Below are 19445 nucleotides of genomic sequence, written 5' to 3'. Positions count from 1 at the left end.
GGTAAACGCCGCACTTGGTGAGCAGAGTGCTGCCCCTGCTCCAGCCAGCGCTCACCAGCACAGGCAGCACCTCTGGCCCAGCCAGGAGCCGTGGGGAGGAGGCACCCACAGTGCTTCCTGTCCTGGCCATCCCTGAGCAGTCAGCCTGGAGCTCGGGGAGGCCAGCAGACACTCCAAAGCAACGGCGGTGTTCACCTGCCAGTGACTCAGGACCGTGGCCTGCACCTCTGGCCGTGGCCCGGGGGTCGGTGGGATGCACACCAGGGATGCCTCGTGCCCGGGGCTGCTCCAGTGTCACACCAGCCACGTCTCTTCCTGCCCCACCTCTGCCAGCCAAGGGGCTGAGGAGGTGCTGCTGCACCCCCTGTGCCCAGAGCTGCTCCTCCATGGGCCGGCTCTGGTCGCCATCCTGGGCACGCTGCTTCCTTCCCAGCCATCCTGACTACAGCCTAGCAGGATCCCAGCTCCCTTCAGCCCTCTGTCCAGAACCTCCCACTCCCTCCCTCTGCGCCGTTTAAAGTAGACCATTTATCTTTGATTAAATTATAAATGTTTGAGCCCAGTTAAATCTCACAACTGAGCGATCTGGGCGAATGTCGTCTTCTCTTCCTCCCCTTTATCCTTCCCAAACACATCACACGTTCCTGAGGAGTTCTGCATTATGTCACTCTTCAGTATATAAAATAAAGGGCAGGCATCTAAATCAGATCTCTGTTCTTCCTTACTTGGGATGACAGCACAAGCTGAACACTTTTGGTGGTTACACAGTTTGCCAATCTGCCACTGCCTTAAGATACATAAAATACCAAATTTAAGACTTCAAAAGGGTGACTCCATTTATGTCATCGTACTCGAGAAAAAGCAACATTTTCCAATTTGAAAATGCTAGGGGAGTGTGCAGAGGTCTGTGAGATGTCCCATACTGCTGGGAAAGTGCAAATGTAACAAAGGTTTCATGTTTATCCATTCAAAAGAAGAACTGTATTTTTTTTTCAATTATATGTTTTAAATTGGACACAATCTGCCATAGTTTCTAAACCAGCAGAATTAAAGGTCTGAAATCCACTGCAACTTCTAAAAAATCAAAAACCATTGGAGAGGACAAAGGCAAAGCAAGGGCTGTTGGCAACAACCTCTTCCAACTTGAGTCTATTTTTGCAACTTTAGACATTAAAAAACCTGTTTGAAGATTAAAAATGCATAAAACTCGCAATTGACATTTATTTCCTGGAAAACAATCTATTTTTTCAGAGATGGCTTTTCCAGAAGATGATAAACTCCTTCTCCTTATGTTGTGCCTTAAGACATCATGTGCTTTTATCCTTTAGCAAAATATGAACCAGCTCCAAGGCTGACAATGCCAAGAACCATGACAAAATGGATTATTAATGAGAAACTGATCTCCAGAACTCTATTAATTTATGTCTTCCTGTCGGATCCCAAAGATGTATCAGCCCTCTCACTCAAAGAAAAAAATGCCAACATTGTACTTTGTTTTAAAGTTCTGCTTAGATGAAGAATTCATTATCCAAAGCAGTGTTGTGTTATTTCAGGCTCCTTGTAGAATAAAGATTCTTTATCAAATAGCTTAAAAAGCCACTGACAAGTGTGAGGATCTTGCAAAATATATTTACATCAACAATTCAATGAGGAATCTTGGATTTTTAACCTTTTTTTTTTCTTTCCTCAGCAACACTCCTCGCCTTGTTCTGACCTCTCAGCACTTTGGAAATGGAGACCGTGAAATTCCATCAGTAAAACCTCAGAAAAACTAACACGATGATGAGCTTTTGAAATTCTTAATTGTACTAATTATTCCACTGAATATAACAATCTCACACGTAAACAGAAGAAATCCAATTTCTTCATTGAGCACGAACAACAAACAGACAAAATATCCTTTTAAGCCTCCATGAAAAAATCTATCTAATCTGTGCTTATCATAATATTTATGAAATAAAAAACAGAGAGAAAAAATTGCTGTAATGTACTCTGGATGACCTCTGCTTGTGCGAGAGAATGAAAACAGCCTTTTGCTTTTCAATCCCCATCAAAGTGGAGTTAAAGGAGGGACAGCATTCCCTTGCTCACTGCCATTAATCATTGCTTTCTTCAAGCAAGTGCGTATTAATTTCTGTCATCCCAAACATCATCGAGTATTGTTACAGCACCGTTCACTCCTCATTCACCACCAGTTGTTACCAGTTTCCCTACACTGAGCAGAGACAGGGTGAATCGTGTGGATTTCAGTGTTGGAGGCCTTTATCCCTGGGGTGCTGACACCAATTAAGCCATTTCAAGAAGAAATGAGAGCAGGCGCAGCCCTCGGCGGCAAGGAGAGCTCGCACCCAGGCCTGGCCGGGCGCCTCAGCTCCCGCTCGGAGCGCGGGCACCGCGTCCCGCCCGCGCGGGCAGCAGCAGCAGCGCCAGGAACCAGCCTGGGCTGGGCCGCGCTGGGCACCTGTAATCCATGGCTCCCACTGACAGAGCCGAATCGCGAGCAGGGGCACGAGCTCCTGTGCCTTTGCTTCATTGCAGCACTACACGTACACATAGCACAAATTACAGTGATTTTACCACTGATATCTAACAAATACCCTAAATATGAAAATTAACTGAATCTGCCTGATTTATAACATTGTTCCAGCTGTCCAGCACCCTGCATTGCCAGCCTGGCATCCCCTTTCATTTGGGAGTCTCCAGGAACTAAAAAAATCCCACATTTCAATAAAGGTACCTCAAAGCCTTAAAATCAACACGCTTAATGAGTTTAATTAATACCATTTGTACCTTGCTAAAGTGTATGTAAGGATTTATCAAACTCTCTGGCAATAGTGTTGATTTTTTCTGACCACTTTAGACCCAATCATTCTCCTTCTTTCAGACATTTACATCTGCTTTTAAGTTTTTATGGTTGCCTGTTGGCAGGCAGCAAAGTGGAGCTGTCGATGCTGCTGCAGAATAATGCAAGGTTTGTTATGAATTAAATATTAGAAACCTTAACGCAGCGGCCAATAAGAATTATTTGCCTTATTAAAGCAGCAGAAGACGCTGATTAAATTTTCATTGCATTGCAGTCTTTTTCCCATTTCTGCTTTCAATTCATCATTCTAATGTATGAAAGGCTTGCCGAATAATGGCATGGGGACTTAATTTCTGGAATGCAAATATGGCAAAGAAAATACCATAAATACCCTCCCAGAAAACATTAAACAGTCAGTTCTAATTAAGTGAATACTAACTAAGTAAATATTCTCTTAAAGGAGAAAAAAAAATCAAGATATCAAGAATTCCAAGAAGGAAAACTCTAGAAATAAAGGCACAGAAAAATTAAAGGGAGTTTTGATTATCTGGATTTCACAGGAGGAAACTAAGTATGGTTAAACAATTGAGTTTTCAGGTACTCCAAGAAATTTCTGTGTTTATGAGTAAGTATCAGAAGCCCCAGCCGTGTTTTGATTAAGTGCGGCTGCAGTTGGTGGGTGCTGTGAGTAAATCCACTCCGGTGCGTGCCAGCTGTAGCGAGGCTGCTCCAAGTCAGGTGATCCAGATGTGTTAGTTTTATAAAGCAACACAGTGCAATAGTGCTCAGTGTGCTGGTCTGGCACCCAGGGAAGCAGAATTCCTTCAGGGGGAAGAAGGCTCTCGTGGCACGGGCACTCGGGAGGGTGGCCGGGTTGGCACTCGCACAGCAGCGCCGGGAAAGCGGCCACACTAAACCTGCATCCCCGTGTCCTATCCTGAAGGTTGTTCACGTTTCTGCCTTAATGTGCATCAGGAAGAAAATGAACTTCAAGTATCCATTTCCCCTAGAGAAAATCTCTTCCCTGAAACTCTGCAACTAATGAAATGGGGATCTATAAATAGCAGCATCATTACCATGAGAGCACTTGCTTTGTGCCCGGCTCTGCCTCTGACCCTCTTTACACTAATAACCAGTGGGCTTCCATTGCATTCCTCCATAGGATGATCAATATTAGGACAGTTAAAATGTGATGTACATTTAAGCCACGGGGTGTATTTACTCACCGGCTCGCTCAAACGCGGAGCACAATGCCGCGGGTCCTGCCTCTCCCTGCTCACCCGTTCTACAGAATTCCTTATTGTCTCAAACGAGGAGAGAGCTGCTCTGGAACTCCTCTGACGGTACCAAGACGCACGTCGTGACAAGACAAAAGCCATAACACACCTGAAACGTTCCCTGATGAAATCCCTCGATGAACCTCATTAAAATGGTTACTCCATTCCAAATATTATCTACTGAGGCACCACTGTAGTAAACTCTTCCTAAATTGTGCAAGTGAGCATTTAATCAGGGAACGCAATGGTTTGGAAGCGTGGTTTAGGTCTAGTCAAACCCCCAGTATTTTCCAGTTATGACGGATCCTTTCCAAAAGTTAACCATCATTTAATTTCACTGTGTACTGTAAATTCAAATATCCTAAAGGACAATGCAGTTTGTGAATCCAGGGTAAAAAGGAACTATTTATTAGTTGCCTATGGAATATTCTGCTACTGCGTATAATTTATTGATACTGAGATATTTATGCTGCCCTTCATTAAAGGTAAATATTCAGTTACATTTGCATCTCCCATATACAAAGAGTTCAATTGTTCTGCTAATTTCATATCTCTTAAAATAAATATGATAAAACGTTCCAGTGGGTGGATGAGTTTAAAGGCTTTTATTCTCTGTGACAAAATTATTGATGACAACATATCATAAATGGCACTTACTCCATATACACATGTCACAAGAAAATGTAAAATATTAGAACAGTTATGCATGCAGGAACATTTACTTTTTAAATGAAAATATAACATCCCAATTTTAAAAACCATGTGGTTAAATCAAGAGAATGCATATGGAGAAAAGAGAGGACGTGAAATTCCACACGCGTTTGTGCTGATTTTCTTTTTGCTTACAGGTACTACACAGGTACTCAAATGTGATTGACTTTATTTAAGCCACAAAACACTGAGTCCCCCAGCAAAGCCCAGACAAATGGCACAGCCACACACAGCTCACAGCGCGCCGCCGACTGCTCTGGCTCCCAGAGGTACTTGTTCAGTGGCATTTTTTTCTCTGTTTGTTATCACCCTTTAACTTATTAAATATTAAACCAGCTCAGAAATCTGCATTTTATATCAAAATCAGCAGTCAAAGCCAGTAAAATGTATTTAGAAGATCCTGCGCTGGCCAATCGCGCTGGTGTGACTCCAGAGGCTGCACCTCTGCTGAGCACACTGTTATCTGCTCCAGACAGCGGTGGGGGATGTTTGGAACACGCTCCCAGGATGAAGACTTGCGTGTTCCAATCTTGTTTAAATCATCCAGACGTACCTCTGAGAGCCTAAAAACGGGTTACTGCAAATGGCATGGGTTTTTGTATTTTAATATGATTAATATTGTAAGACACACAAAGATATACGAAAGCAAGGATTTAAGAGAAATAAGCTAAGGAAGTAAAGCTTGTAAAATGCAACCAACACCCTCTGAAAATACCAGGCAGCAAAGGTTGCAATTTAAAGGAAGTAACAGCAGAATTCTCAGCACATGGTGGGGAGAGCAATGGCATTTTTACTGGGGCTGAAAACCAGAAGTGTTTGCTGATCTGTGCCAGCAGCTGAACTTTCAGGCCTACTTGTAAATAAAATCAAAATTGCAACTTCAGGTCCATGGATTCCCCTTGCCGTGGGCCTAAGGCGGAGGAATAGGCAGGAGCTGGGCGCTTCCCAGAGCCGGGATTTGGAGAATTTCAGAGTTAAATAAAGCAGATTTGTAACTGGCAGGATCCTCTCAGCACCGACGTGGTTCTTGCTCTGAGGCAGCCGATGGAGCAGAGCTGCTCAGCGGCACTTGACAACAGCAGTGCTCCCACAATTGTAACCCTCAAATCCAATCAATCCTTGCTCTTTGCATTTCAAGCAGCTCCTGGCTGCCACTGCCTGAAGATAACTATTTTACCACCTCTGTCATGCCTAATTAACAAGTCAGATGTACAATTTAGAAATTTTGCAATTAACCTGCTAAAATATTGCTGGAGGATGCTAATTGTTATGCCAGTTGCCATAAAAGCTCATTTGCATAACTTATGTGTGAAAAACAATTATGAGCGGCGTTCACAGACGCGGTCCACAAACTGCTCCTAGCTACGGATGAGAGGGCCACAAAAACACTTAATTCATTGCCCACAAAATTATGTTCCCCCTTTTCTTAAACAGCATCTGTTTTGTGAAGCCATATTCATAGAAAATCCCCAAATCAACAATTAGGAGCATATGTAAATGTGCGATTACAGTTCTTTTTCTTCCATTGACAAGTTCCCGCAGCCGTGGCGGCGCGGCGCGGGGCGGTGCGGGCTCCCCGCGCCGGGCACTGCCCGGGAGCCGCCAGCCCGACGGCGCCCGCGCCGCTATCGCCTCCCCGCAGCCGATCACTGGGGGCCACTTTAACAACAAAGAACCTAAAGTCAATTGTTTCTCCAGTGAATGGGCGTCTGTTCTCAGCATATATTTACCCAGGCGTTCAGGGCAGATTTTTACCATTAAATTGGAGGCTGTAGAACATGGTTGTTGTACAAATATTTACATTAGTGCTGACCACAGCCTTATTGCGGCACTCGGAGAGAACAATATCGGCAGCTCCGTCACCCCGGTTTGGAGGCCCGAGGCCCGCTGCCGGCCACAAAGCCGGAGCGCCGCTCGCCCTGCCCGTGGAGCAATCAGCTAATTCCAGCGGACAGCACGGTGCACGGCACTTCCATCAGGCCCCACCGTGTCACAGTTTTAGGGCGGGAAAACAAATGTGTGGGTTTTGCTCCGTGGAAAACAGGACACGGGCTCTGTGTGATTTTGGGTCTCGTTTCAAACAGGCAGTTCACTCAGCAAGGGCTCCCAGGCCAGTAAATACGACTAAACTAAAGGAGAACTTGAGTCTGGAGCCCCACAACACACAGCTGTGTGGTTCAGCACCGATGACATCACGCGGGGACACAGCAAGACGATGTCACTTGCACCTCTCCAAAATATTAGAGATTTAAAAGTTACATAACAATCTCGGTGATTAAACAGCAGCTGTTATGATAATCAGTCAGTAAAAGGAAATGGATTTGTTTAGTGTTAGCAACTACAATATTATTAGATGCTGGGTATATTGAAAGGAAGAAATATTTCCTTTATTGAACACAAAACACTATAAATTTAGGTAAACCGAAATTAGTTCATGTAATACACTGACATCCAAGAATTTATGTATAAAGAGTCTATCATTTAATTTTCAGACATTCAATTTCTATACTTGGTCACAGTCAAAAGGTCAAGAACCAACAAGTCAATAAGTTCCCAAGCTCCATATTGATATCACGTCACTGCCCTAACAAGTGGAGGGGAAGCAAGAAATAATTCACAAAAAAAAATCCTCAGCTGCCTTTGGAGGGCAAATCTCCCCCAGCGTCCCATGCCAGCGCTGGGTACCCAGAGAACTCCACCAGTGCCAAACCTCCCCAGCCCTGTGGCTGGAGGCATCGGGCAGGGTTGTGGTGCCCACACCCCAGCGCCCACTCTGCCGTCCTCGGGCTTCCTTTCTCCTTTTCACCCAGTGCAACACAAGAAAGAAATACGAGCTAGAAAAACTGATAGTTCCCACTCTATTTGAATAACAAGTGAAATCCTAAAAATCCCTCCACTGCATGTTATTACCAAGTGTATCTCCAGGTTTTATAGTGACAGGACTGTGCTATAATTTCTGAGAAAACCTCGGCATAAAGCTCCATAAACCCAACCACTCCTGTAATGTATCACCTTATCTAGTGCACAATCATTTCCACAACTTTTCATGTTAGTATAATTTGTACAAAAATGGTAATAAATACATCCTTGAAGTCAAATAAGAATCATTGCACAATCTACTGTAACTTGTTCTTACTAGTGACAGTCAATCACGCTACCAGGATCTCACATGAAAGAAAATAAGCAAACATTTGGGTGTTCTGTAATTACAAACCTCGCTAAAAGCACGCTTCCTTCTTTAATCAACAAATATAAGAAAGTGTGTCTGGCACAGCCTTTTGAGTGTGCCAACATGCCTTGAACAGCTACTGAACAAGGAGAGCACCGATCCCCAGCAACGGGAGCAAACCTTCTCCTTCTGTACTGAGCAAGCCAACCACCAAGGCACGAAACCCTGATATCCTTTAAGGAAGGTCTAACCATGGAGTAAAAAAACATTCCTGATTAAAGCCAAGAAAAGAAGAAGTCTAAGGAAAGCTTAATTTCTTCATCTCCAGGAGGTAGGACTCATCTGCGGCCAAAATGGAATGAAGCGGATACTGTAAATTTACCTCTGACATAACAATTTTAATTAAACCAAACAGTTGATAAAAATATTCCTTTTTAACACACAGCACCAAGTCAACACAACCTTCACAAAAAATCAGACAGATAGCATTCCCATTTTAGAGATAAGAGAAGCAAGCTCTGGCATTCAGTTCCATGAGGCGGTGGCCAAGCTCGGGGTGTGCCCTACCAAGGTCACCACATCCCTCCTCACCACATCCCTTACAGAAACTGGCGAAGAAGGTTCCTTCCCCAGCCAACAGCAGCACCAGGACTCAAACCCGCAGTGCCAGGATTTCCTCTCCAGCACCATCTTCTCCTGAAACAACGCCATCAGGGCTCTACTGGTAAAGTTAAGGTCGGCTTCAGAACATTTTCATTACTTAGTTCTTTTGTTCAACAATCTGAAACCCAAAATGAGCAGCTGGAGCCCAGCAACGCTTCCTTTTGCTGCCTGTGAGAACTGACTTTGCAGTGTCGGGTGATGTTTTGTTCCTTCCAGTATCAAAAAGGTTCACTATGACAACTAAAGTTTTGGATTGTACATTCCTGACGGGATTCTTTGGGCCAAGCTCTGGGGAGCCGTCGTGCTTCCCATGAGAACGGCCCTGGCCCCCGTGTGGGGGAGCAGGGCGGGCACGGCGGGCACGGCGGGCACGGCGGGCAGGGACCCGCAGCGCACGTGCCACTCGTCCTGCGCCTGTGAAACCCCCGTGGCTCCGGGGAGGCCGCCGCGCTTTGTGTCTCATGTGCTTCATGTTAAAGATTTCCCAACAGTGATAGACTTCAGCTGCCAGGATCAGGGAGAGCATGTGCATCCAGCATGAACAGCCCCCACACACAGCTCTGGGCCATTTTTTTATCCTTTTTCCTTTCTTTTAAATAACTATTGGGGCTCATAACAAGCACTGTCACTACAGCACTGCTCCCCTGATTGACTTTGCGACAATGATCTGTGGAGGAGATGGGCACTCAAACAGCCACTCTGCTGCACTCAGGCAAAGAGGACTAGAAAGGCTCGGGTTGGGTTTGCTTTGGGTTTATTTTTTGCTAAATTTTTGTTCCGTTTCCGAATTACTTCTCTGATTTTTTAAAAAACAGTATTGCAAAACCAAAACTAATCACAAAACTGTAGTAAAGCAGCTCAGAGGCTGAATGAAAACCACACATGCACACACACACCAAAACTCCAATCCTCAAAAAACAAAGGGAAAATTGAACTCTATCAGAACACCTCATCTTTGAGCCATCCTGGAGCATCCTGCTACAGCAGAGGTCTCAGCACAGTGATCTTATGTATCATATATGCTCTAATAAATAGGTTCAATGAGTTGAGTTAAGGGCAGGGTTTAACTATTAACTCTAAATTCCCTCACTCTTATGGCTGTAAGTCAATCCCTTAATGTTACTTTAACACAATTCCTGACAGTTGAATAAAATCTATGGTCAATATTACAACCCCTTCTTTCCTAAAGGAAGGAAAATACATGTGTGATTTGCATCTGAAATGGTGGGAAAGCTGTGGGTGAGTGGGGGTGACAAATGTCCACAGCCCTATTGGCCAGGAATCCGAGCCTTCCATTTGCCTTCAGCCAGCCGGGCCCTCACACCAGCCCTCAAAACAGCAGAACTGGCAAAACCACCTCCACACAGGTACAGCTCTCAGCACAGCAGCTGGGAGCAGGCAGAGACATTAGAATACAAAGCTGTAAGATATATCTAAAATAATCCCACAAAAATCAGATGACACAAAGAATTCTAATACTTTCCTTTTGTTAAGATACAGTAACTGAGAATACAATGAAATTCTTCATGTTCAGTATCTCCCATTAGATCAATTAATATTCAGAGAAAGGCTTTAACATGAAGTTTAAATAATCATAGAAGGAGAAAAAGAACCACCAATGTTCTAGAAGCTTCTCTAGACCTTTCAATCAATTTTATTTATATGCAAAACCAAGAGAAACTCAGAAAAAACAAAGCTCCTCCTGATGCTAAAGCTCTCAATTTACTGACAGGCAAATGGCTTCATGCTGCCACTTAATCTCATTTCTTGCATAATGCCCTCTAATTAGCATATCAAAGTGAATTAATACTTCTAGGGCATTAGCAATGGGAAAATCTGCTCCAGGCTTCACAATAGCAGTTAAGCAAGAGCCAAGAAATCCTCAAAAACACCACAAACCACTTTGCATTGCAAAACTGTTCAATTTATTTATCCTCTCTCTCTAAACACTTTTACCGCACACTGTTTTACTACTGTTCACCAAACAAAATGATAATTGCCAAAGTTACCAGCATCTGTAATGCCTGTTTAGAATCTTAATTTAGATTGTGTACTTGAAGCTCTCTAGATGCTTCCATTGACCCCGTCATACACCACAGGACATAATGGAAAACTGTTGTTCTTTTAAAAAATGCCGTCAGGATAATATTATTAAATAACCTTTTCCACTTACAATAAATGATTAAAAATTAAATAATCTATGACAAAGCCACCTGCTGGACAATAAGGAATGAGAGATTGGCTTTAAATGTTGATGCATGACTGAAGTATAGCAAAAGGGTTTGACCTGTAAACACATGATCCAAACCCACCTCCCTTCCAGGTGATGGATTTGTATTACATGGGATATTCAGTGATTCACATTGTTGCAGTCCCTGTGACTGTGCAACACGCATTGAACTGATCATTAACAAAAGAACTGAAACACCTCAAAGAACATAAAATTAAAGTAAGTGCATAATGATTTTTACTATATGCTTTTATGCAAAACATGCTATTTTTATTCAATTCCTGATGCAATAAACACATTTGAGCTGTTACAATCAGAGATCAGAGCTTTTCTCCTTTAAAAAATGTTTTTAGAATCCACATTCAGTCACAGGTCACTTTGCAAAATATAAATTGTAATTTATAAACAAGGTCTAAAAACCCCTGAAACTTCATCACCTTTGGGCTCTGCAGCAGTCTTTAAAAATAGAAATAGACCACTGAGGGGAAAAAAAAACAAACACCCAAACCCTACCTCCCAACACCAGTACTCCCACCCTAAGCCCAGGAAGGGCCTGGAGCACCAAAGGAAGGCCAATAACAAAGAGTAGAAGAAAATGCCGGGGGGCAGTGGGGTTTTCTGCATTTCTGTTTGCAACACGGAGGGGAAAAAAAAGTACAGTAATAACAAAATAAATTATGCTGGATATTTATCTGGCGCTTCGAGCCTTCCTGAAGAATGTGCATTACTGAAAAACCCAGTGTTGAAGGACCAGGCTGCATTACCTTTCCTATTTAATTCCCTGCTTCCTCCCTCAGTCCCGGCAGCACGATGGAGGAGCTCTAATGTCCAGCTGAGCTGCACAATTCATCTGTTTGGCTGATGAACTACTCCAACTCTATAAAAGCATGAACTGTAAGAGCTGACAGAAACTTTAATAATTTATATTAAATATTGATGTGAATTATTTACTCCATTCACACTTAAAGCCAGGAATTGCCTACCGGAGAAAAGCAAACGTGACAAAAGGTCAACACGCTGGTGAGAAAAGGCAGGCGGTGTCAGGCATGTGTTATCTGAACCATGCTGATCACCTTGATAAGCGAAGAGCATTAAACATGACTGCTGAGCAAACAAACAAAGCATTCTTCTCGGGGTGTCAATCGCGGCTCCGACAGCTCGGGCTCAGCGCGGCGCCGGCCGCGGATGCGGCTCCGCTCGGGGCTCCGCTGCTTTGGGCTCCTCGCGCGGAGCCGCCTCCGCTCCCGCCGCCGAGCAAGCACGCACCGCGCCGCCACGGGGCCCCACGGGCAAGGAGCGGAGGAACGGCCCGAAACCCGAGGCCACGTCCGCACCGGACCGCCACGCGCTCCGCTCCGGAATTACTAACACGGCCTTCGTGCGGGTTTAAATATTGCCTTGCATTTGTAACAATTTAGAGTGTCTAATTCTGCTTATATTTGTCTACGGTAGACTGCAAATATCATTATATTAATGCTCCACACAAATCAATGTTTAAATTGAAAAAAGACAGCATAATATCCATATCATACAATTTTACCATTGAAAGCTGCAGGAACAGAGCTTGATAAATGTGTTAAATCCTGGGGAAAAAAAAAAAAGAAAAAAAAAAAAAGACTGTTTTGCATTCCCTACATGCCATGATAATAATTTATCTCTGAATGCAAAAATTCCTTAACTTACAACAAGCATCCTAAAATACACCACACGGTAACTGCTATAATTTGGTATTTTCAGATAAGCGAGCAAATGTGTAGAATTCAAAAATAAATGGAAGGACATGAAAGACAGCTATAAAATAAAATAAATAAAATAAATCCTTCCTCCTGAATAAATTAGGGTTGACAAGTAGGGCCAAATTTATCCCTTACAGTGGGGGGGAAAAAAATCTCTGGAACCACTTATCCCAGTACTCAAGGTGAAGATGGATATTTAAATGCAACAAGGAGCACCAGCAATAGGAAGCGCTGAAGGTAAGGTGCAGTCTCAGGTTCTGTGAGACAAAATACCACAAATTTCTCTAATGTCTATAATCACCAAATCGCCATTTTCTCAACTAGAGAAGTGCCCTGGTAGAAATCCACCAAAGAACCAGGCTGCTGATAATGAATGTGTTGGAAACAGATGACCAAATGACAACCAAGACACTTTATTCAATTTATTTTTTCCTAGTAGGACATTTATGAAGAAAAGCAATGTCATTGCCATAAGGACAGTGCAAACGACCAAACGTTCTGCTGCACGGCATCATTTGTAATACATCTGCTGGCAATTAAAAAAATACATTCAAAAGTACAACCACTGGGTCCGTGACAAACCTTGGTACTGAAGCATGAGATGGAAGCAAAATCTAAATAATTTAAGCTGAGCTGGATGCACATAAACGCCCAGCACTGACTTCTTCAGGTAGTTAGGGAACAACAAAATATGTATTTAGCAGCTTGGGAAAAAAAACAGGACTGTACATAAATATTTTAAAGAGCTAAAGTAAGTAACAATAACATCAGAGCTGATATTTAGAAAATAGCCAAGATGCACACACACACTCCCACACACACCCACATATATGTATGCTGTCAGTGCCATTTCATTGTTCCATCTGCGTCCTCTCATGCTCCGGCAGGACTGAGGGTTACAGTGGATTACTGAGAGTTGTTCGCACTGAACCCTCGCTGGAAAGTTGCAATTTGTGCAGTGCAAGGGCAGAGTGCTGCGCCTGGCTGCTCCAGCCGCGCGGTGCCCACAGGGGTTAACATTTCCCTTGCAGCGTGCCAGCAGGGCAGGCTGCTCCAAGGAGTCCCCGGCCGCGGCTGCAGCCCTGCGGCGCATTGACAAGGGGCGTTCCCGAGCCCGGCCAGGTCATCAATAAGGAGCTTTGCAGCCAGGCGGGCCCGGTGCAGCCCTTTCATCACAGGCACGGCAGCGCACGGCCGGTCACAGCTGTAGCAATAAACATAAAGGTAACTTACACGGGAACAGCGAGGATTAACCCCGTGGCTGACACGCGGTTTGTCCGGTTTCCAGAGCTTTTTTCATTCATTCTTTAACACCAAAATCTATGCACGGGGAGAACGTTCTTAATGAACATTTTCATCCTCTCTCTTTAGACATAAAAAATAGTTGCAGCAGCCCGAGCAGCCGAGCAGGCCTTTCACTTCCCCTGCGGACACCTCCTGCAGTCGAGAAGTTCATTAACTTTTATGATCTTCCCAAGTCAGTCCTGCTTATAAGCCTCACAAAGGCCACAAATCTGGCAAACCATCATGTATGCCATTAGGCTTTACTAGGAAATGAATGCTATTTAGGGGTGGTGGTGACAGTAAATTCGGGGTTGCTTGGCAGCTATCATTGTTGCTGCTGGACTTGGGGAAATAAATAAATAAATAAAGAACTGTAGATGTGTGCACCGTTATGCACGTGAATTCAGACATTTTTATAAATGTGTGATCCTGTCTCCACAAATGACTTTTAAGACAAAAACCTAAATTATCTATCGGCACAGTCCAGGACCTAACAATATGTTGCTCCATTGGGAAATAATTGCAATTCTCTAAGACATTTTAAAACTACAAGAATTAATATATTTTCACTTCTTTCTCCACAAGAATAACCAGGACCCCAGGTTGAGCAACATCCTGGAGGAAGCTTAATAAAATCACCGGTCTGTAGGTGTTTTAGTCAGTAAAAAAGAGCTATTAAAAAAAAAAAAAAACCAAACAATGGTGCAAATCAGTTTTCGATTCCTTCTGGCAGGACGTGAGGAAGCGGAGTGTGACACAGGTATGCAACAGATGTGAGCGTGTGCCCAGTGACACCTCAGGGACGGGCAGAGCACAGCCAAAGGGAGCCAGCGGCTCCTCACTCGCTCATCTTCCTGTTTATTGGAGGGGCTTCGGAAGAACTCTGGTATAATTTTTCTTTGAACTAATTAAAGCCAGAGGTGGCAGTTTCTTTATGAACACCGTGCTACCTTGTGGTTGCCTCTCAGAATACACACAGCTATTAATAGCTGTAAAGCACTTAAATGTATTATGCAGCACTTTTGAAAATGTTAAAATGTTAAAAAAGAAATGTCAGGCTAAATTCAGTAACTCAGTGATTTGCTTTGTACATGGTAAATACCTCACAGGGAGAAAAAATAAAAATCTTCAGCTCCTGACCCTGTGTGAGGCTTTCAGAAATGAGATGCATCCATTAACCCTTGCTGGGAAGTGACAGAGTGGCTCCATGCAAATTGAGGATTCCTCCTTGTGCTCTCTCCCATCCAGTCTCACAAAGTCCTTGCTGAAACTACTGTACTGAAACTACTAAAATGCAAATAAATACATAATTCAATATAAAAATTACTTAAATATCGCATGACTTGTTTCTGAACAGATATGACTTCCTCACCTCTGGAGGAAGGCAGTGATGAAGCCATCACAGCAATTCCCACACCCAGGTAAACTTTGGTTCTGATCAGGAAGAATTAAACACCAGCACACGACCCCATGGGAGGCAGGTTTAAGCACCTGGTGATTGTCGGACCCCAAGACAATGCAGAGCCCTAGGTGGAGAGCGGGACACCTCTGCTTTAACTGCATCTCAGACCCTTCCTCGAGCTTCCAGTTTGGAATTGAGCCGTTCCCTCCAAGAACAGCTTCCAGATAACGGGCTACAATTTATTTTCAGGTTTTCTTTGGTTTAGCACACTAAGTAAAGCCTGAACAGACATTTCACCTCAACTGGGAGACCCTGAGTGAAGGTCCCCTTCCGGGAAGAGTTTTTGGTGGAGGTGTGGATCCATCTCCATCAATCACTCAGAGCATTAATCGTGTCCCTCCCGTGCTGCGGGGCTGGCAGGAGCTCGCCTTTGGGCAGGCAGACGCCTTCACTCTTTGTTGGTTCTCACAAAAGAGAGATAACTTGAAAACTTGCCCGACTTCTTGCAGCACAAATGCAGGATCCCAACTTACAAGTTATCACTGAAACACCCCGAAAGGTTTCAGACCACAGAGCCTCTTGTCAGGTTCCCCCTCGCCTGCGAGACGGCGGCGGCCTCACAAACACCCTGTGCCAGTAATCCCACTGCTGAAAGGACTCGGGCTTTCTTCGCAGCTCACCTCTGACATGTGGCTGACTACACTTGCCTTTCAAAACACTGAGGCTAAGCCCTCTGCAAATAAAGTGACCGCGGGACCTACGCCTGCCTCCTTAATTGAAATGTGCCTCCTGCAAATGTCTGAACACCGAGGGCAGGTCGCTCTCTGGCTCCGGAGCAGGACGGGCAGAGAAGTTTAGGGCAAGGCAGGAAACAAACACAAGCCGAAGGAAAGGGGTTACTAGCCGGCCGAGGTGGAACGTAGGTAGGTGGGAAGGGAGAGGGATCATTCCCCTTATCCCGGGTAATATAATGCAACATAAAGCAGAATCAATCTTAATATTCACAACACAGTCAATACCCTAGTGCTTAGCTGTCAGCAGGAACTGAAGTGGATCCCTGGTAGCAAAGAAACCCTTGGACATAAAGCACCATAATTCACAGAGAACCGCTCACTCCGGGCTCCACGGCTCAGATTTGCAATGATTTCACGTTGGGTTGTTTTCATCCAGGTTTATTTTTTCAGTGCGGAATTACGCAGAACGTTATTGAGTATCACATAGAGCTAAAAAGCCAGGCAATGGCTTAAGCTATATGTGAATAATTGACTATTCATTTTTAAATCCAGTCATAGTAAATGTTTTTGCTATTGTTAAATGTTTTTACTATTGTTAAATGTTCTTATTCTCACTAAATATTATTTTCACTAAATGTCCTTGTTCTCATAATACAAAGCAGAATACTTTGCGAATTTTCTTCTTTAAACAAACAAACAAAAAATTCTATAAATTCAGTGATGTGAAAAAATTGCAAAAAAATCTCCTAAAATGCCCACAAGAAAAGCACGGAGTTTATTCCTGTCGCGTTAATGAAGACGAAAAAACCCGCACTTTTGAGATGATTTTTGATAATTTTGGCGTTTAAAAACCCAGCGCCCGGGAGGCGCCGGAGCAGCGCCGGGCACAGGAGCGGGGTCGGGGCGCCCACGGCGGGGCCGCCTCGGGTTCGGCTCGGCGCCCCCGCCCCTCACGGAGCTCCCGGTCCGGTGCCGGGGTTAAATCCCGCGGTCACACCGCCCCGGCATGTCTTTCACACACTGTCTGACGGTAACACGGCAGCGCGGACGCTCCGGGGCCCCGGGGGCCGTGAGGGGGGACCCCCGCGCCCTTTCACGGCGCTCCCGCCGCCTCAGGAGCCGCCGGGTGCCCCCGGCCCCGCGGGGCTCCCCCGGCCCGGCCCGGCCCCCGCCCCCGGCGGCGTGAGGGGCGCCGGGCCCGGCGCGGCGCAGGCGGGAGCGCTAAGATGGCTGCGGCGGCGGCGGCGCGGGCGGCCCGTACCTGTTTTCTCCTTGATCTCGCAGAGGACGCTGAACAGGGCGGGTTTCATCCTGTGGCAGTTCAGGGCGTGTTTCCTGCAAAAGAGCACAGGACAAGCGGTTAGCGCCGGGCTCCAGCAACATGGCGCCTTCCCCAGCCCCGCGCTGGGGCCGCTCGCCCCCCGGCCGGGGGTCCCGGGGCCGCGGGCAGCGAGGGCCGGCCGGAACCTCCCTCATCCCGCTTCGCTTTCATGCGGAATTATCTTTGTGCAAACACCGCCCGAACGAGGGGGAAAAACCACCCCCCTTGTCCCCGTCCTGCGATATTAGAACTGATTTATTAAGGAGATTGGGAGGGGGGGGGGGGAGGTGTGCAGAGTTAACATTGTTTTTGTATTTATTGTGATTTAATACAGCCAGGGTTTGGTTTGGGTTTTATTCACACACACACACCCTCTCCTGCAGCAATATCTGGTCAGATTTATAATTCATCTGCTGCCACTTTGAGACAAGAAAAGAAAGAAAGAGGCAAAGTTGTACTTTGAGGGATGGCTGGACAGACAGACGGATGGACGGCGGCGCAAAGGCCGGTATCCACCGGACAGTGTCCAGCGGGAACGGCAGGGACCAGCCACAGCCTCCCGCGCCACAGTGACGGCAGAACCATCGCACACTTCTACATTTATCATATCTATTTTTTTTTTTAAGGAAAGAAATCATTAAATAGCATAAATAGCAACTTGGCTCTGCCTTGGCTGCTGGTAATTTCTCTTACGGCCCCAAGAAGTTGCTCTTAATTGTGAGACTCCGGGTCTCTGCAGAGGAGCAGGAAGGAGAGAAACAAAAACCACACACACACACCAAAAATAATTTAAAAAATAATAATATTAATAATAATTTTTTTAAAAGACAAGGTTTAATTAGACGAAACCAACTTTGCTTGTGCCTCATCCAGGCTTTGGTCAGTGATGGTCATGATCTGATGGAGGATGTCGCCGATGTCCTGCTTCCTGCCGTCGCCGTCAGCCCCTTCGTGTCCGTGGGGAGGCGGCAGGGCCATGCCCCCCTGCACCGAGTGCCCGGCCAGGTTCACGCCGGCCAGAGTCTGCAGCATCCTGGACTGATCGTCCATGGCTCCGGGCCGGGCCGCGCTCCGGGCGGTCACGGCAGCGCCTGCCCCGCTCAGTCCCAGTGCCGCGCTCCTGACCGCGCTCTGCACACACACCACGAAAAAAGGGAAAAAAAAAAAGAAGCCAAACAAAACAATAACAAAAAAAAAATGTAGTATTTGTGTTTTGACCGGATCTCAGCTGTTTATTCCACTCTCTTCTCCTTCCCAGGGCAGTAAATCACTCTCTTCTTTAGTTACAATCTTCTTTCATCATCATCATATTGGTGCCTCGGATAAATGAGCTGAGCAGATTTCTGTGAGGTTTTCCTGGTACAATCTTCCTCCAAAGCTTTTTTTTTTTCCTTTTTTATTTTTATTGTTGCTTTTTATGTCTTTCCCCACGTGTCCAAAAATCTTCTTTGCAAAAAGGCAAAATTAAAAAAAAAAATTAAATGCAAAATCAAAAAAACTCGCTTTCAAATCCTTCAGAAGTTGGGAGGGTGCAAACAGCAAAAACCACAACAAACCAGCGAACACCCCCACCCCCAAATTGCAACATAAAAAAGCCAAGAAAACACAATCACAGAGGGAAAAAAAAAATTAATCGCCCTCCCCCCCAAATAACAAACGATCCCAAGTCTGTGCACGGGGGTGAGACAGCAGCAATCAAAAGTTTGAACTTGTGCAAAGAAAAGAGCGGAAATAACGGGGAAAGAACTGTAAAAAAATTAATTACACACTCTCTGCAAAGCAATGTGCAAAAATATCGGCCCGCCGGAATTTATGAGCCCCGCGCCCGGTGCCCGCGCGTGTTTTATGTTGTTTGATGGCCGCTCCGGTGAGGGATTGACAGGCTGCCAACGCCACTCACTCACCGCAGACGTGTCACCCTGTGAAGGAGCCGAGCGGCGCGCGAGAGGGAGCGGAGCGCCGGCCCCGCCCCGCCCGCCGACCCCGCCCCGCCCGGGCTCGGCCCCGCCCCGCCGGGCGGTCCCACCGCCCCGCCCCGCCCCGCCCCGCCCCGCGCGGGGCCCCGCCCGCCCCGGTCCGCGCGCGCGGCCCTCCCGCGGGGCCCAGCGGCGCCCG

The 19445-nt window shown here is 45.6% G+C and overlaps 1 protein-coding gene across 6 annotated transcripts in view; it reads right to left on the bottom strand.

The window, feature by feature from the left end:
* Positions 1-19318, bottom strand: part of PBX3 (PBX homeobox 3) — a 104015-nt gene extending 84697 nt beyond the window's left edge. For 3 of the 6 annotated variants that reach the window (XR_004981248.2, XM_036393652.2, XM_036393656.2), the window contains exons 1-2: positions 18184-19271; positions 17271-17344 (exon numbers count right to left, since the gene is read on the bottom strand). Coding sequence is in view for 5 of the 6 variants with exons in the window: in XM_036393652.2 (XP_036249545.1) it covers positions 17271-17344; positions 18184-18380 (271 nt within the window). In the remaining variant the exon portion in view is untranslated. Of the gene's footprint in view, positions 1-17270; positions 17345-18183 lie in introns of all 6 variants that reach the window. The other 3 variants (XM_036393654.1, XM_036393653.2, XM_036393655.2) reach the window with 3 other exon arrangements.
* Positions 19319-19445: the final 127 nt, after the last annotated feature.

This window comes from Molothrus ater, chromosome 20 (genome assembly GCF_012460135.2).
Source record: "Molothrus ater isolate BHLD 08-10-18 breed brown headed cowbird chromosome 20, BPBGC_Mater_1.1, whole genome shotgun sequence".
Lineage (NCBI taxonomy): Eukaryota > Metazoa > Chordata > Aves > Passeriformes > Icteridae > Molothrus > Molothrus ater.
The sequence above is the reverse complement of the archived record's forward strand: the minus strand, read 5'-3'. Positions and strand labels throughout refer to the sequence as shown.